The sequence below is a fragment of the Podarcis filfolensis genome (genome assembly GCF_964270895.1).
Source record: "Podarcis filfolensis genome assembly, chromosome: 10".
In the NCBI taxonomy this organism is placed as follows: Eukaryota; Metazoa; Chordata; class Lepidosauria; order Squamata; family Lacertidae; genus Podarcis; species Podarcis filfolensis.
In genome coordinates, this window is record NC_139612.1 from 66,407,564 (window position 1) to 66,427,076 (window position 19,513).

The 19,513-nt window shown below is 45.7% G+C and overlaps 1 protein-coding gene across 2 annotated transcripts; it reads left to right on the top strand.

Moving 5' to 3' along the window:
• The first annotated feature begins 12,169 nt into the window (after positions 1-12,169).
• Positions 12,170-19,139, top strand: LOC310743072 (endonuclease domain-containing 1 protein-like). 2 transcript variants are annotated; one of them, XM_083573167.1, is made up of 3 exons: positions 12,170-12,398; positions 17,323-17,633; positions 18,578-19,139. In XM_083573167.1, exons 2-3 carry the CDS (start codon positions 17,349-17,351, stop codon positions 19,121-19,123), a joined length of 831 nt encoding a protein of 276 aa, XP_083429293.1. In that variant the 5' UTR covers positions 12,170-12,398; positions 17,323-17,348; the 3' UTR covers positions 19,124-19,139. The 2 variants fall into 2 exon arrangements, with proteins under 2 accessions (XP_083429293.1, XP_083429292.1); XM_083573166.1 differs by lacking the exon at positions 12,170-12,398 and adding an exon at positions 14,306-14,929.
• The last annotated feature ends 374 nt before the right edge of the window (positions 19,140-19,513 follow it).

Here is a 19,513-nt window from a genome sequence, read left to right on the forward strand (position 1 = left end):
TACATTGATGATGACGAGGAACAGACCGGACCAGATCGGGGTCAGAATCGGGCCCAACAGACCGGACCAGATCGGGGTCAGGATCGGGCCCAACAGACTGGACCAGATACCACCTCTTCACCCAACTGGACCTCCGAGATCGTCCTGGACACCGACGCCATCAAACTACGCTTCAAACGTGTTTGACAGCTCTCCGTTTGACAGCCCTTCATTTGACAGCTCAACTGACAGCTCCGTTTAACAGCTCAACTCATCGCTTCACCGCTTCCTTTCAGCCCTTCATTTGACAGCTCTTCATTTGACAGCTCAGCTGACAGCTCAACTGACAGCTCTGTTTGACAGCTCAACTCATCGCTTTGCCGCTTCCTTTTAGCCCTTCATTTGACAGCTCTTCGTTTGACAGCTCAACTGACAGCTCTTTGTTTGACAGCTCGCCGCTTCTTCCCTTCCTTTCGGTGCTCAACTCACAGCCCATTGCTCCTCTACTCCGATGCTGAACATGAACTTACTCCCCACCTTTCTTATCCTCTCCACCCTGACTGGGATCCCCGCTTTTTCGTCAGACCATTGTACTGGATTACAAACAGACTACCATTTCTTAGACTTTCACAGTATCGAAACCGGGGGAAAGTCAAAGCCCGACCAAATGGGGGACTTTGACTTCTATCTCCCTGAGTCACGAACTTTGCTGCGCCATTCGTTGGTACCCCGGCTTACTGATGACCAGTACTGGGAACTCTTTATTCGAGACCGAAATCTTCAACGTATAAGGTCAGCTGTCCTCACCCTTGACCATCCATACTACCGCCTGAAATGTAACAATGGGACTTATCTTCTTTATGGCAATGGGGAAGTCTCAAAGGGTCCAAACTGGACCGAGATCGAAGTTGGAGGAGCTACACATGTGTACACAGACTCTAACCACCCTTCCGAGAACTTGATCTTTGGGTTCCAATGCCTTCTTATGACCCCTGAGCCTCAAAAACCCCAACTCCAAGGACTCTGTCTAAGGCGGTTCTGTTGCCTGTGGAACCTTGGACTCACTCATGATTGGAAGGGAGCTGAGTACCTAGAAGGTTGGCACCACCCTATACACCCCTCTCGTTCCCCTGTATGGGACAATGCTGGACCTCTGAGGTGTGGCGGGATTGCTAAGGACAGGCGGCTCCTCAACACCACTGACCCACTGCACCCAGTTGGCACTGCACCCCGGCAGCTTGGCACAGGCCTTTCCTTCCCGGGGGAAGATCTCCTTTCGTCCTGGGAACAGAACTCTTATATTAAACTTCTAAGCCAGGTGGCTAAAGAAGCCCCTTATCCAAACTGCTGGATCTGTGCCCATGCACCCAGCCACCTCCAACAGAGTCTCCCCCTAGTTCCAGTACCGGTGACATTGGAACAATTTCGTTCCGGGGATGTTACCTCGTGGAACTTGACTGCGCTAAACCTGACGCACCAGTACCTATACCTCACAGGTCCAACAAAGGGACCCCTCTGTCGCCGCTTCACTGGAGAAGGAACCTCCATCGGGTCCAGTACCTGTAGCATCAACCTTGAGATCTTAGCCACCGGCCAAGTGACTGTCACCAATTCTGCAGGTTCCCAGACTTTTCTGAACCTTACTTTCTCTTGGGCCAACGCCGTCGGTCACCCACCCACCTGGAAGCCTCAACACTCAGACTTTATTCTGTTACAGACCTTTGCCTCGGGCAGGATGGAATCCTACCTCAGCGGTTTGTTCTGGGTGTGTGGACACCGTGCATACACCTGGATAAGCCCACACATGTCGGGATCCTGCTTTGTCGGATACATTGTCCCGGGAATCAGGGTGATCCCGCATCTGCCCCCCGGGAGACAGAGGAACAAAAGGGAGCAGAAGGACCTGTCAGACCTCTCTGACGTCGCTGCAAATGGGGAAGTGGTGGGTCGAGCATTGTTCCCTGCTTATGGAGCTGGATCTAATCACGTTGACATTCTCAGGCTCACCGACATTCTCCTCAAGTTCATGCAGGAGGCTACCCAGATAACGGACTCCCTGATGTCTGAACTCTCTGAGGTAAGACAACTTAGTTTACAAACGAGAATTGCTACGGACTTTTTACTGTCCAGCCAAGGAGGGACATGTGCTTTGATAGGTGCTGAATGTTTTACATGTTAAGGTGTGAAACCTAAGACGCTGGCAAGTTAGCAATGTCATGTGACTTTAAGTAGTCAAGCTCGTTAAGTTGTTAAGTTGCTCAGTATATAAAGAGTCTTTGTTTTCTCTGCCTGTGGGGCGTGAAGCAAAAATGTCTGAAAGCTCCGGAGGTGTTTCTGTTATCTTTCTGCAATAAACCTGTCTTTGGAAAGACAGGCTTCCCTGTGTCGTTATTTCTTTGCTGCTGAGACTTTGAAGCTTGTACTGCAACAATAATCTCTGCACTGGACTTAATTAATGCTCTGCAAAGAGAACTGTTGCTGGTGGCGCAGCGGAAGCGTTTACTGGACCAGTACACAGACTCTCTTATTACGTACGTGACTGACCAATCTTTGAACATCACTGGACATTTAAATACTATCCATGAGCTGGCAGGGAGACTCAATTACATACAGCACGAAGGACTATCCGACGTTGACTTGTGGGGCTGGCTGCCCAAGCTAGGGTGGCTCCGACAATTACTCCGACAAGCAAAAAAAAATTGCTTTATTTTTTTTACTTTCATTATCATTGTTCTCTGCATTTCTATCTTCTGCTGCACCGTACATTGTGTTGCTCCCTCCTCCGCTACCCTGCTCAACCCACCTCCTTTTCTCTTAGAGCTTATTCCCGCTCGCAGGGCACCCCCACTTTTCGGGAATATGTACAAATGAGGCACCTGGGGGAAGGGGAATATGAGATCACCAAGATTTAGGGTGCAGAGAAAGGATTTTCAAGTTCTTGCAGAACTTTGATGCAAATCTATCTCCGAATGGTGGACTGATACGGAAGGGGGGGCATGTCTTCTGCACCCCTTCCCGCCAGTCACCAGAGGGTATGAGGCGATGACCTCAAGGGGCACATGACCCCACGGGAAACCCCAGTCCCCTCACTGTTGCACAAGCACCACACGTTACCCCAAGCCCCATGAATAAAAGTGCCTTTTCCCCCCTACACCCATTTGTTACAATGAATAGACCGGGCGACATAAATCCAAGCGCCTTATTCCGCCCTCCCTCCCGATTATTTCCATTGGTAGACCGTACATTGTAGTATTATGTATCTTATGAATGAACTGGCCTATTTGCGTACTGGCGCATCCTGCCCAATCAAAATAATGCATTCACCTTGCAGAGCTAGCTCAGCTCGAGCTGTTGCACGCCTCATTTAACCTTTGACAAGCCACTGACGGCTCCCTGCTGCGAGAGCAATGGAACCAAAACCTCGTAAACCTTTTAACCCTCTCAAAATTGTTACAATGTATCTAGCTATTTCCGAATCGGGCTGCCACTGTCAAAAAGGACTAAAATCTATAAAAATTCATAGAAAATCAACTGTAGCACTGATTCTCTTGCTTTCGGTGGCAATTTGCTCAATTTCTCTAGGACTTCAAGACTCCTCCGGTGTCCTCCATAATTCCCCAAGCGAGATGTCACGTACACTCAGGAAGACCCTAATCCTGCCAGATCACCCTGCCAAGCCGTTCCTCCAGGCAGTGCCAGGTGACAGACTATGCAAACCTGGACTCTATTGTTCTCTCATCACCGGTACTCAGGATGTACTTATCCCCAGCTCTGCATATCCCCCCCTCCTCCATATGTTAATCCCGTGCAACCCACCCCTTTCTTGATGTAATCATGATGTAACTGTGATGTGTTGATGATGCTTCTGCGCTGTATCATGGGAAATGGAGGGAAGTTTTAGAAGTTCATGTCACCCCATCCTCGGGGTTCAATCTTGCCTTGAACCTGTTGCGCAATAAACTTGGATCCTCGCCTCCTTGCTCCTGTCTCCGGCTGCACTCCTTTCTTCCGAAGGGACCCACGTACCCTGTCTGACGAGCTAGGTGGTAGAGCAGCCTCGCCCCTAGATTTTACCGTAACACCTGGAAATTACGAAACCAACCTCAAGTTTGTCCTTGAGGATAAGACAGATGGTATTACTCTGGCTGTGGCAAAATTTCTCTGAGAGGCAGTAAGAATTAAGCAGTCGCTGTGTATTATCCAGAACCTGTTTACTTCTAACGTATTTCACTTTTGAAACTGTTCTGAGGGTCTTTGAAACGTAATAAAGAAGGTTTATTTTTTAGTATTTTGTTGCGAGCTGTCCAGAGTGGCTGGGGCAATCCAACCAGATGGGCAGCATAAAAATAAAGTAATAGTAATTTTTAGAGCATATATGGTTTTATTCTCTCATTTTATAACTGTCGCATTTTTAAATGTAATAAATTTTAAAAAACAAGTATGTGCCATTTGTATGTATATGCAAATTTATCCAATTTAGGAACATAAGAAATCAAAGTGGCGTTATTCTGCTTGTGGAATGATCTCCCAAGGAGGCCATATCTGGACCAATTTTATCTACTTCCCTCCCACATTTGTAATAAAAATTACAAGTATAATAGCAGATGCCAAATAAAACAAAGCAAAAATAAACATACCCAGAACGATACCTAGGATAAATTTTCATACCAATATTTTATTTTTATTTGTCAAAGCAAAATACTTTCGGCCCTTAATTTGAAGAGGGGGCATTGTAACCTTTTTATTATCTGCTCTGCATTGTGGGGTGGAATCTACAAGCCCTCCCTTTTAACTGTATACTGGTATTTTTAGATTTTTATTGGATGTTCTTAACTGGTTTTAATATCAGCTGTACTGGGTCCCACTCAGAAAAAGCAACTCAGTAAGAATCCAAAATCTGTTACAGAAATGTAGTCTGCCACAATAATTTTAGGCTCGTTTAAGACAGAAAAGAAAGCTACAGGTTAGATAAAGAGCAAGCTAGAGAAGACTTGAAAGTTTTGACAACATTCAAAAATTCTCAATTTTATAATTCTTTTTCCACACAAAAAAGGGGGCATGAAAAATCTGTAGGCCTTTTCCCACAACAGACTAAATCTTCTGCCATTTGGGGGCAGTAGATAACAGGTACACAAATTTGTTGGGAAACTGCTATGGAATGGAGAATGTAAACCACTATGAATTGCAATGTTCTTCAAAGGATAGCAAGGCACACAAAAAAATCCCAAGCCATATTTCATCTAGCTCAACAACCTACTCATCAAGTAGTATCGCTTATAAGGGCTTTTACCCGCATGCAAGTACATAATACTTAATGATGTGCTTTAGCTGCAAGGAAACTGCAAAGCATATAGCTTGTGTTGTCAGTTAACACCGCAGTCCTAGAGTGTGCCCATTTCAATTTTAGGTTAATAGGGGTTTTACTCTACTGCGCACACCAAACGCTTTATATAATTATATTGTACTTTAATTCCCCCATTCTTTATGTTTTCAAAATTTCAGAGTGCAATTTGACGTTGTCAATACTAGTAGAGTGAATTTGCTGATGATGACATTCTGTTTATGCATGGGCCATGGTTCTTAACAGGAGTGCCTTTCCCTGCACAAAACAGAACAAAAATTCTCTTCTACAAGTAATTAACTTGATTGCTTTTCTTTTTTTAAATAGTTGTTACTGATTTTCTTCTCAAAACTAATATCCAGTATCATTGCTAAACATACCCCACCCTGTTGACTTGCCTCAACTACCATTTCTGGTTTATTACATCAGATGATAAATTCTGCTGTTTATATACAATATTATGTTGTCACATTGTTATACTTCTTGTTCTCTTAACTTGATTTCCTTTATTCAGTTGTCCCATTAGCAAAACTTTACAATAACATTTCTGGTCTCAATGATAATATACATACAATTGTGATCTAACTCTGACCATTTCACAAAAATAGTGCTAGAAATATAACCCTTGCAACAAAGCCTTCTTGGATGTATTTTTGTTTTTTTGTTTTAAAAAGGTCAGTTGATACTTTTAACCAATTTTACCAAGGGTGGTAGGCCTTTAAAAATGTGTAACTCTCTTGATAAGAGAAAAGCAGACAGGCACAATTTTTCTGTCCTCCACCTGCTTCCTGAGGTGAAAACAAAGACAGAATACAACTAAGAAGGAAAAAACCTGGTCTGAAAAATGCAATTTGTATTTTGTATTTCTATTAAAAACCAAATTTAGCCAGAAACACCTGTGAAATACTAAGTTTTTTAAACGGTAAATCTGCCATATAAACACTTCTTGCTGTTCTGCCTTGCTTACTTGGTGTTAAAACTTCTTTTGGTTAACTTTTCTCAAGTTTTATCAAAATTATGTATAGTAATTCCTAGGAGACTGATCACACCAAGGTCCTGGAACAGCTGAATGCAGATTAACAGCAGCTGAGAAGAGACTTTCATTTTGTTTTCTTAGCTAGGTATTTTAATTTTCCATTATTTTCACCAATAATGTCATTTATAATCATTTTGCACGCTGCTTTTCTTAAAAAGGAGGGGGGGAAGAAACCCTCAGTAAGAACTTGACTTGGAGGGGGAACCCCCAAAGCTTCCTCTTTTTTAGATTCAACATGAAACTGTGTAAGGTCCACAAAGTTAAACAGCAAGCAAAACCCTCCAACCCACAAAAAAAGATCCTCCCTCAACTGCAAATCTTCCCCAAAAACAAGTGCAACTCCGCAGCTGCGGTTAAAAGAGAAACGGATCGTACCAACTGGGGAAGAGGGGGGGTGAAGAGCTCTTCTCAAAAACCATTTGGGAACATTGCTGCTCCCCAAGCCCCAGCCCTGTCCGCAAATATCACTCCCCCCACAAATACGGTGTTTTTAAATATAAGTCGAGTCTGCAGCGTCTTTATTTTCCTAATCTGGAGTTTCAGCTATAAAAGCCTCCCCCCCCCCATGGTGATTTCTGTTTGGAACACACCCTTCAGGGGAATTTTATGCAAATAGCGCACTTTATAGGGGTTTCCCCTAGAACTCCCAAAGGGCTACGTGGAGCCCTTAACCCTTTCTTCTCCCGACGCTGTGCAAAATACAGACACACTTGTGTACTGAGCAATTAACAATCTGATCATGCAATTAGGCACCCATTAGTTTAATGGGATGTGGGTGGCGCTGTGGGTTAAACTACAGAGCCTAGGACTTGCCGATCAGAAGGTAGGCGGTTTGAATCCCCACGACGGGGTGAGCTTCCTTTGCTCGGTCCCTGCTCCTGCCAACCTAGCAGTTCGAAAGCACATCTAAGTGCAAATAGATAAATAGGTACCACTCTGGCGGGAAGGTAAACGGCGTTTCCGTGCGCTGCTCTGGTTTGCCAGAAGCGGCTTAGTCATGCTGGCCACATGACCCGGAAGCTGTACGCTGGCTCCCTCGGCCAATAAAGTGAGATGAGCGCCGCAACCCCAGAGTCGGTCACGACTGGACCTAATGGTCAGGGGTCCCTTTACCTTTACTAGTTTAAACCAGCGCTCTTCATCACAACTATATATGTAAGGATTTGGGCTCCACTGTGCAACAGTGTGCACGGTTACTCGGGAGTAAGCTTGACTCAACCTAGTGGAATCTTCCTCTTGAGTTAACACATGTAGGATAAAGTTATGATTCTGTGCTAAATCACCATGGATTTAATTGGACTCTAATCTGAGTAAGCATGGATAGGACCTAGATGCCTAGCTACTACTGCTAGGTGCACTTACTTGGAAGTCTGAGTATAATAAGCTCAAAACAAACATAGAATCATAGAATCAAGTTGGAAGGGACCCTGAGGATCACCTAGTCCAACCCCATGCAATGCAGGAATATACAGCTGTCCCGTACGGGGATCGAACCTGCAACCTTGGCGTTATCAGCTCCTGAGCGTATTTACTAAAAACTTTCTGAGGATAAGAGCTGATTTGGGCACCACAGTTTAAGAAGGGATACTGACAAGCTGGAATGTGTGCAAAGGAAGGTGATAAAGATGTTCAAAGGCAGGGGGTAGACAACCTAAGGCCTGGGGTCCGGATGCGGCCCATTCGCCTTCTCAATTCGGCCCACAGACAGTCTGGGAATCAGCGTGTTTTTACAGCGCTCTATGTGGGGCTACCTTTGAAGGTGACCCGGAAACTACAACTAATCCAGAATGTGGCAGCTAGACTGGTGACTGGGACCACATAATACCAGTCTTGAAAGACCTACATTGGCTCCCAGTACGTTTCCAAGCACAATTCAAAATGTTGGTGCTGACCTTTAAAGCCCTAAACGGCCTCGGCCCAGTATATCTGAAGGAGCGTCTCCACCCCCATCGTTCTACCCGGACACCGAGGTCCAGCGCCGATGGCCTTCTGGCAATTCCCTCGCTGTGAGAAGCCAAGTTACAGGGAACCAGGCAGAGGGCCTTCTCGGTGGTGGCCCCCGCCATGTGGAACGCCCTCCCACCAGATGTCAAAGAGAAAGGAGACAGCAAAGAGACATGAGAGCCATCTTCAAATATCTTAAGAGCTGTCACATGGAAGATGGAGCAAGCATGTTTTCTCCTGCTTCAAGTTACAAGAAGGGAGGTTCTTACTAAACATCAGAAAAAACTTTCTGACAGTAAGAGCTGTTTGACAGTGGAACAGACCCTCCCCAAACCCCTCAGGTGGTGGACTCTCCCTTGTCAGGGGTTTTTAAGCAGAGTTTGGATGGCCATCTGTCATGGATGCTTTAGCTGATATTTCTCCATTGCAGGGGGTTGGACTAGATGACCCTCGGGGTCCCTTCCAACTCTACAGCTCTATGATTCTATAAGCTGACAGCGACTTTCTTCCACAATGACATTTCCACTTCGCTCTGTAAGTGTAGCCTACCTCACAGAGTGGTTGGGGGAGGGAATGAGAGTGTGGGTACCTAGGTATGCCTTCCTGAGGTCCATAGAGGAAACAGGTTGCGCATTTTCGGGTTGCGGACCGTGCCAAACCTGGAAGTACCAGAATGGGTTAATTCTGGGTTTTGGCGCATGCGCAGAAGCACAAAATGACGTCACACACATGTGCAGAAGCACCGAATTGCGTCACGCATGTGCACAGATGCGGCACTTCAGGCTGCGAACGCTGCGGGTTGTGAACGTGCCTCCCACACGGATCACGTTCGCAACCCGAGGTATGGCTGTACTTGTACGTTTTGACTCCCAAACGCCGCAAACCCGGAAGTGAGTGTTCCGGTTTCTTTGCAACCCTAACATCTGACGTTGTTCCTGATTGAGCCAATCGGAAACCGCGCCTTGGTTTTCGAACATTTTCAGAAGTCGAACAGACTTCCAGAACGGATTACGTTCAAGAACCAAGGTACAACTGTGTTGTAAACAAAAATCTGCCCTTTTCCCTTATGGCGTATCCAAGAGCCCATATAGGGTCCTTACGTGGGTTCCCTATTGGTAGGAGAAAATAACAGAGGCCAACCAGAGAATATTGAGAAGCAAAGCAGCTAGTAAGCCTGATCTTTATTGATCTGTTGCAACAGGGTCCTCACTCACCACATGCGGGAGGGAGGAGGAACCCAGAACAATGGTGTGCAAGCCCTTATATAGACTTTTGAAATTGCCACCCTGTAGATCAAGACCACCCCCAGAAACATCATACATACATCACAGAAGGGGTGTATACAGCAGAAATATGAGAATAGAATAAAATTTATAATTTATTATTTATACCCCGCCCATCTGGCTGGGTTTCCCCAGCCACTCTGGGCGGCTTCTAACAGAGTATTAAAATACAGTGATCTGTTAAACATTAAAAGCTTCCCTAAAGAGGGCTGCCTTCAGATGTCTTCTAAAAATCTGGTGGTAGTTCTTCTCTTTGACATCTGAGTGCTTTGTTTACCTCCTGTCTGCCAGGTTACCTGTTTAATGGTCACTTGATTGGATTGCCTGGGGAGCCGGGTCAGACTTTTGTAATGATAAATACTTAGTTCCTGGGCGGTCACAGGCTCACACCCTATTCATATCTTAAATGTGCCCTTAAGACAGGATTTGTGAGGAAAGAGACAATGGGGAGGTTTCCCACTTTGACCTTGCAGAGAAATAATTGAGGTCAGTTTGGGAATAAAAAATGGTTTCAGGTTGGTCTTCCCATGCTGATCTATATACGTGCTTGGTTGGTACACTTACAAACATTTAACATATATCTAAGACCTCAAGAAGATCATGGCCACTGGTCCCATCACCTCCTGGCAGATAGAAGGGGAAGAAATGGAGGCAGTGAGAGATTTTACTTTCTTGGGCTCCATGATCACTGCAGATGCTTCTTGTGAGAAAAGCAATGAGAAACCTAGACAGCATCCTAAAAAGCAGAGACATCACCTTGCCAACAAAGGTCCATATAGTTAAAGCTATGGTTTTCCCAGTAGTGATGTATGGAAGTGAGAGCTGGACCATAAAGAAAGCTGATCGCCAAAGAATTGATGCTTTTGAATTATGGTGCTGGAGGAGACTCTTGAGAGTCCCATGGACTGCAAGAAGATCAAACCTATCCATTCTGAAGGAAATCAGCCCTGAGTGCTCACTGGAAGGACAGATCGTGAAGCTGAGACTCCAATACTTTGGCCACCTCATGAGAAGAGAAGACTCCCTGGAAAAGACCCTGATGTTGGGAAAGATGGAGGGCACAAGGAGAAGGGGACGACAGAGGACGAGATGGTTGGACAGTGTTCTCAAAGCTACAGCATGAGTTTGACCAAACTGCGGGAGGCAGTGGAAGACAGGGGTGCCTGGTGTGCTCTGGTCCATGGGGTCATGAAGAGTCGGGCATCAAGTGTAACAAAAGAGATATTTTCGTCTCCCTGTTTCCCAGCCAAGTTAATCACACCCTTTTGTCTTCATCTGGGTTTGTTCTTTATGGAATGGCTACCTGTCTGGCACTCAGGTATCAGGATGCAAGGAATTATCACTCAGGCAGAGGGGCTGCTGAGTAGCTGAGCTCACATGTCTATATGAATTTCTGAAGTTTTCCCTGTAAGCCAGTACAGTAGATAGATACATTTATCAGTGAATTGTTACATTTGGTATCGTGCAGGAAAGGACCTTTTGAATAGATAGGAAGAAACTGTGATGAAGTGTTCTGTGGGGACAAATCACAAAAGTCCCAAAAGCGATTGTGCTGATTTTGGTAGTAGGCTGCATGTGCATGTTATCTGCTGGAGGGGCAACCCCCCCAAGCTATACAAAAATTCCTGCAACACACCCACAACAACTCAGGCTATTGTTCTTCCACAAAGGATCATCCAGCCAGTGGAGGGAGGGCTGGGAAAATATCTGCCCCCTCTTTTTTATCCAGAGCACCATCTATTAGTTGTGGCTATTACAAGCTAGCTTATTGTTTGAGGTGCTGGTGAGCTCATGTCCCTGGCCAGCTAAGGCCATTGTCTTCCAAAGAAAACTTGTCCTACCGGTTCCTTTTCTCCTGGATCAGAGGTTTTCAGCCTTTTTGAGTCCATGGCTCCCTTGACCAACTGCCTTCTTTCTGCAGCACCCCTGTGGGGCTCAGGAGCCCAGTTACGTCGCCCCTCGCCTGCAGAGCTGGCAGCCCCTCAACCCCTTTTTGAACATCCTCTCTTGTGGAGTGTTCCCTGTGATAGGAATTTTGAGGTCTTAGATACATAGAATCATAGAACTGTAGAGTTGGAAGGGACCCTAAGGATCATCTAGTCCAACCCCCTGCAATGCAGGAACATGCAGCTGGTCCATACAGGGATCGAACCTGCAACCTTGGTGTTATCAGCACCATGGTCTAACCAACTGAGCTATCCAACTGAGCAACATGGTGATGTTCATAAACACATAGGCTCTGGTTACAGAGTTCATTTTTCCCGCATTCAAACTCTGCCCGGCATAAGTCACCACAAATGACCCAGTTGTGGAAACTGAAAAGGGGAAACTCTTCTGAACTTTGAGCTTTGGGTTTTTGAGAAGTCACTAGCAGGCCGGCAGCCTTTGACTCAGATTAGCCAGAGGTCCTGCAGTTTTGCTTGGCATGATTCTCGCTATAGGCAAATGACTTAAAAAAAAAAAAATTAAAAAAAACCAACACAACCCTTTCATCAAGTGTGGGAAAAGGAAACTGAGAAATCGTTTTTGTTTTGTAACATTTTACTGTGCCAGGCAAATTCTCGGTGCGTCCAGGCACAGAACATTTATTGCTGATCTAGAGGCATGTAATTTTGCCTTCCTTGTTAGGTGCTGTTCAGTTGGCAGGTGCACTGCAGCCAGAATGAGAAATCCTTGCAACTTATTGCAGATCCTAGCTGGGGAAGGGTGGCAGAGCTTCTGGCAAGGTCCAGTCATCTGTGGCAGGGCTTTGGAGGAGACAGCCCTGCAGGAAACCCTGGAGAAAGTGCTGCCTGCCAGTGTCAAGACTGCTGAGGTAGACGGTCAGACACAATACAAGGCGGTTGGAGGATGGATGGCAGCTAACAGATTGAGGTTGAATTCTGACAGGACAGAAGTACTGTTTTTGGGGGACAGGAGGTGGGCTGGTTTGGAGGACTCCCTGGTCCTGAATGGGGTAACTGTGCTCTGAAGGACCAGGTGCGCAGCCTGGGAGTCATTTTGGACTCATAGCTGTTCATGGAGGTGCAGGTCAATTTGGTGTCCAGGGCAGCTGTCTGCCAGCTCCATCTGGTGCACAGGATGAGACCCTCCCTGCCCGCAGACCGTCTCGCCAGAGTGGTGCATGCTCTGGTTAGCCAGAGTGGTGCATGCTCTGGTTACTTTTTAAAGACATCTGAAGGCAGCCCTGTTTAGGGAAGTTTTTAATGTTTGATGCTGTATTGTGTTTTTAATATTCGGCTTATATAAATAAATTATTATTATTTATTTTTATTAAAGGTAGCTTTGTATTTTCCTATGATTAAGGTTGTCAACTATTGCCCACTTCTGAGTCTGGCTCCTGCTTGATTCTTCTGGAAACCAAACTGAAGAGAATGATGCTTTCCCCGATTCCATGAAAAGCGCCACCTGCTTGTGTTGTTTTTAATCAATTGGCAGTCCTCCCAGTGACGTGTGTGCTCATGGTGGCAAAGCCACGCGAATGAGCAGCCACAGCTACAAAGGCTGTATTTTTTTAAAAAAGCTCTTGAGGATTTGTGGGCTGCACCAACAGAAGTGAAGTGTCCCGATCAATGGAAGGAATAGTCACACTCTGTTCTGCCTTGGTCAGACCACACCTAGAATACTGTGTCGCTGGGCACCATGAATATTGACAAGCTGGAATGTGTGCAGAGGACAGCGACCAAGATGGAAACTAAGCCTTATGAGGAATGGTTGAAGGAGCTGGGTATGTTTAGCCTGGGTAAAAAAGGAGACTGAGAGGAGATATGATTCCTTCCCCCCCCCCCCAGGATCTGTCCTTCCAGTGAGCACTCAGGGCTGATTTCCTTCAGAATGGATTGGTTTGATCTTCTTGCAGTCCATGGGACTCTCAAGAGTCTCCTCCAGCACCAGAATTCAAAAGCATCCATTCTTCGGCAATCAGTCTTCTTTATGGTCCAGCTCTCACTTCCATACATCACTACTGGGAAAACCATAGCTTTAACTATACGGGCCTTTGTCGGCAAGGTGATGTCTCTGCTTTTTAAGATGCTGTCTAGGTTTGTCATTGCTTTTCTCCCAAGAAGCAGGTGTCTTTTAATTTCGTGACTGCTGTCACCATCTGCAGTGATCATGGAGCCCAAGAAAGTAAAATCTCTCACTGCCTCCATTTCTTCCCCTTCTATTTGCCAGGAGGTGATGGGACCAGTGGCCATGATCTTTGTCTTTTTGTTGAGCTTCAGACCATATTTTGCGCTCTCCTCTTTCACCCTCATTAAAAGGTTCTTTAATTCCTCCTCACTTTCTGCCATCAAGGTTGTGTCATCTGCATATCTGAGGTTGTTGATATTTCTTCCTGCAATCTTAATTCCGGTTTGGGATTCATATGATAGCCATCTTCAAATATCTCAAGGGCTGCCACATGGAAGAGGGAGCAAGCTTGTTTTCTCCTGCTCTGGAGGGTAGGATTTGTACCAATGGCTTCAAGTTACAAGAAAGGAGATTCTGACTAAACATCAGGAAGAACCTTCTGACAGTAAGAGCTGTTTGACAGGGGAACGGTGTCCCTCGGGAGGTGGCGGACTCTCGTTCCTTGGAGGTTTTTCCAGCAGAAGTTGGATGGCCATTTGTAATGGATGCTTTAGCTGAGATTCCTGAATTGCAGGGGGTTGGACTAGATGACCCCTGGGTCCCTTCCAACTCTATGATTCTATGAAGCTTTGGTTTGCTTTCATGGAAAAATACAGCGCTGAGAATAATTTTGTCTTTTCCTGCTAATGGGTTGCTATGCAAAGGTGTTAGAATGGGAGTTTCCCCACATCCACTCCTAACACACTGTTCTCTGCCCAAAAGCCCTGACCAATAAGAAAACACTCAGCATCCTCACCCTTTTTGCAGCTGGCTATGACAAATATTGTATCTGATTGTGCTTGTCACCCTACCCGTTCAGGGTCAAGATAAGGCGGAAGACTTGAGAAGAATGGAGTCTGGCGATAAATATCTGGTCACCAGCTTTCAGCTCATCTGGGCACTTTCTCACAAAATCAGCGACAGAAGCTGACCAGGGAGTTTTATCCCACAAGCAGTTTGATAACGCCTTTACAGTAAAAGGATCGTTGCCTAACCTTGAGAAATCCCTGCATCAGAAGAAGAAAAAACCACATTCTAATTTGGGCACCCGCATAGATTGGAAACTGTATTCAAACAACGGTTGGAGGAAGTTAATCAGGGGCTAGATAGCCTGCTATCGTTTTCCTTTGGGAACCTTATTTAAACCATCAATCTCAGGGTCGCACGTTGCTTATATTCTTGTGCCCTGCCTGGAGGAGAACAAGTCAACCGATACAAGTGTCAGCCTTCCAGAAGGTAAAGGATTACTACTTGAAAATGATTTACAGATGGCATTTAACTCCAAGTAGGCTTGCTAAGATGTATATGACTGAATTAGATAATTGCTGGAGTTGCAAAGAGGTGTAGGGACCGCTCTTCCATATGTGGTGGACTTGTAAAAGGGTAAAAGAGTATTGGGAAATGATCCATAATGAATTGAAAAAAAGATGTTTAAAAGTACTCTCCCCCCCAAAACCAGGGTCCTTTTTGTTGGGGATAATTCAGACTGAAATTTGCATGTGTCAAAAAAGGTTATTTATGTATGCCACTACTGTGGCCCATGTTTTGTTAGCCCAAAAATGGAAAACGAGCGAGGTCCCAACCAAAGAAGAATGGCAGCTCAAGTTGACAGAATATGCGCAGCTTGCAGACTTAACATATAGAATGAGAGAACAAGAAGAACATACGTTTAGAGAAAATTGGAAAACATTTATTGAATATATGGGGAAGAACTGTGTATAGCTGAAAACACTGGCAGCATTAAGCTAAATTCAGCAGTGTAAATAAGTTATGGTGGATGTAACAATGGAATACTGAAAGGTATAGTTTCTGTAAAATATGCAGGGGTTTATGATATGTAAAATGAACCATGTAAAGGGAAGGGAAGTCATTGATATTTTAAGGATGCAAAAATGAGTACTTTAAACTGTAAAACAGAAAATTTAATAAAAAATATATACACAAAGCAATTTTATTCTCTGTTAAAACAATTTCCTTCTTCCGCTCTCCCGTTTTTTAAAAGATGATTTTTTACTGAATTTTTAGTGATAAAAAAACCCACATAAAAACGAACGGGACACAGGCTTGACTCTAAACTTGGTGCAGCTTGCAAATGAGCAGAAGGAAGGAAACAGTTAAACAGTCATGGAGAAGATAATAGAATCATAGACTGGAATGCAGTCATACCTTGGATCTCAAACGCCTTGGCTCCCAAACAAATTGGCTCCTGAATGATCAAAACCCAGAAGTGAGTGTTCCACTTTTCGAATGATTTTCGGAAGCCGAATGTCCAGTGTGGCTTCCGCAGCTTCTGATTGGCTGCAGGAGGTTTCTGCAGCTAATCAGAAGCGGCGCTTTGGTTTCTGAACATTTTGGAAGTCGAATGGACTTCTGGAACGGATTCCATTCAACTTCCAAGGTACGACTGTAATGGAATTGTAGAGTTGGAAGGGACTCTGAGGATTATGTATGGTTCAACCCCCTGTGATGCAGGAATACGCAGGTGTCCCATTTGAAGATCAAACCTGTTACCTTGGGTTTTATCAGCACCACGCTCTAACCAACTGAGCTATCCAGATGCAGCAATATAGAAGACCAACAAAGCTAATTTATAGATTTAAAGTTAAAGGCCAAAAATGTCTAGGTCTAACACCAATCCATAATGGACGGCGGAGAACTGTATGAAGGACTGCTCCGTTGTTGTAAAATGAGTTTGACCAATGGAAACCAAATAACTGAAAAGGATCTTTTAGATTTAACCCCTCTACGTTGTCTCTTGAGCTTCGTAACTTTCTGCAAATGCTAACTGACCTGTCTTATTCCAGCATCCCTTTAGAGAATGAAGTGAGATTGAGCTCTCCAATGCTGGGCAAATTCCAGCATCGCTGCTGTTGCTAGGTGGATGATTAGATCTTTAAATGAGGCATTTTGCATGGTTTCTGAGAAGACTGATAGCAGTGCTGGAGGAGCAGTCTGTTCTTAAGAAATAAATAAATCACCTGACTATTTAAGCAGAGGGATATGCAGTGGAGATTAGGGTGGGGGAGAAATTCAACTCACTTTGCATTTAGAGCTGCTTCTACCACACTTCCCGAAACACCATGGGAACCAGAACACAGCTCTCCCTCATAAATCACATTAGTGCTGATTTTGCAATGCTCCAGCTAAGCAATGTTCCCAAAACTGCATATGTGAAAGTTTGCATTAAAAAACTGAAGGCATAAAGTGAAGATATCAACACACAAAATGCGTTCTATTAGAAGAAACAGCTTGCAAAATATGCACGCTTAAAGAAATGTATTCAAAATGTGTTTATTTAGGAGAAATTGGCACTAAAGTTCCTGCAGAAAATGTGGGGACCTGAATTTAAGATTGGAGAAATGGAGAGACTTGAAGTTATCGGATCCTTCCCTCCCTAGGTGGGAGGAAATGAGATCCATTGCAGGCTAGTGGTTAGAGCAGGTGTGGGGAAAAAGACAACTTCTGATAGCCCTGGCCGTTGGCTGCACTTGCTGGTGTTAATGGGAGTTGTAATTCAGTGATATCTGGAGTCCTAAGTGTTCGCTAAACCTAGGTTAGTGTGTTAGACTCTTAAGGGGCTGTTTCCAGCTAATGAAACTATACATTTAAACAAGCATCTCTCCAAACAGCCGCTCGGTTTTGAGGAGCCTGCACGATGTTGCCGATTCTCCTCCTGGTCGCGGTGTGCCAGCTGAACTCGCCAGGGAGCGCCGAGGTGGTGACCTCTTTTGAAGACACCTGCCCCCAGTTTTTCTTCAGAGGAACCCCTCCGAGTATCGGGCTGGCTCCCCCGCGCCCGGCTCGGATTTGCCAGCGGTACAAAAACCAGTATCGCTTCGCCACTCTGTACGACCGAGACAACCGCATCCCCGTGTTCTCTGCGTACATCTACAACCCTGGGCAGGCAAAGAGGCCGAACACATGGAGGATTGAACCCCAGGTAAGAGGTCTGAGCAGACAAGAGCCGCTGCTTTAAACTCAGTGTCCCCGCCTGTGTTCAAATATGTTTCTGAGCACAATTCAAAGTGTTGGTGCTAACCTTTAAAGCCTCGACCCAGTATACCTGAAGGAGCGTCTTCACCCCCATCGTTCAGCCTGGACACTGAGGTCCAGCGCGAGGGCCTTCTGGCGGTTCCCTCCCTGCGAGAAGTGAGGTTACAGGGAACCAGGCAGGGGGCCTTCTCGGTAGTGGCGCCCACCCTGTGGAACGCCCTCCCAGCAGATGTCAAGGAAATAAACAACTACAGTGGTACCTCGGATTAAGAACTTAGTTCGTTCTGGAGGTCCGTTCTTCACCTGAAACTGTTCTTAACCTGAGGTACCACTTTAGCTAATGGGGCCTCCCGCTGCCGCAGTGCGATTTCTGTTCTCATCCTGAAGCAAAGTTCTTAACCCGAGGTACTATTTCTGGGTTAGCAGAGTCTGTAACCTGAAGCGTCTGTAACCCGAGGTACCACTGTATCTGACTTTTAGAAGGCATCTGAAGGCAGACCTGCTTAGGGAAGTTTCTAATGTTTGATGTTTTATTGTGCTTTTAGTATTCTGTTGGGAGCTGCCCAGAGTGACTGGGAAACCCAGCTAGATGGGTGGGGTATAAATATATTTATTATTATTATTATTATTATTATTAGTAGTAGTAGTAGTAGTAGTAGTAGTATTCAGCCTGCCTATTTGGGAGGGAATTCAGACATTGTAAAATGCCTAAGTTCCAGAGGAAACCCTAATATGGGGAGGCATCTTACTGCTGAAAGTAGGGAGAGACTAGCGAGATGGTTGAAGGCAGTGTTCGGCGGGGGGGGGGGCAGGTTTGTCTTCTCATTTACTCCCTTTCTCTTCTCATCTAAGCTTCCCTGCTTGCACCCCTGTCTCTTTTTTTTCCTAAAGCTCTTGGATTTAACACTGCCGCCTGAAATGGAAACGGAAGGATCTCTCCTGCAGGAACGTGATGACATGCAGGAAGCACTTAAAGGCAGCCAGGCCGTTTTGCTAGATTACAAGAACCTGACCGATTTCAACAGGGGTCACCTGAACCCCAATGGCCACCAGCCCGACCGGGACGCCAAGACTTCCACCTTCACGTTGACCAACATTGTGCCGCAATACATCAAGCTGAACGGCGGGGCCTGGAACCACTACGAGCAGTCGACGATGGCAAGCAAGACCGAGGGATGCAAGGAAACCTTTGCCGTGGTGGGCGCAGTGCCAGGGGAGAGCTTCATCGCCAAAGGAAGGGTCAACAAGCCCAGCCATGTATGGTCTGCAGCCTGCTGTGTCATAGACAACAATCACCTGAGATCTTGGGCGATAATTGCCCGGAATGACGAAAACACAGTGCAGACTCTCACTCTGGGGGAGTTGGAGGAGAAGCTGGCAGAGTTGTATAACCAGAGTCACATCTCTCTATTTCATAGCGATTGTCCCCGGGAATAAAGCCTTGTCCACAGAGGCATCCTGCATGACTCTAGTGATTTCAAAGTATATGTTATGTTAGTCATATGTTATGTTAGTCACAAGGTTTGACCTTAAGTACAAGGGGTTCTTTTGGGGGGACGCGGGTGGTGCTGTGGGTCAAATCACAGAGCCTAGGACTTGCCGATCAGAAGGTTGGTGGTTCGAATCCCCGCGACGGGGTGAGCTCCCGTTGTTCGGTCCCTGCTCCTGCCAACCTAGCAGTTCAAAAGCACGTCAAAGTGCAAGTAGATAAATAAGTATCGCTCTGGCGGGAAGGTAAATGGCGTTTCCATGCGCTGCTCTGGTTCGCCAGAAGCGGCTTAGTCATGCTGGCCACATGACCCGGAAGCTGTACGCCGGCTCCCTCGG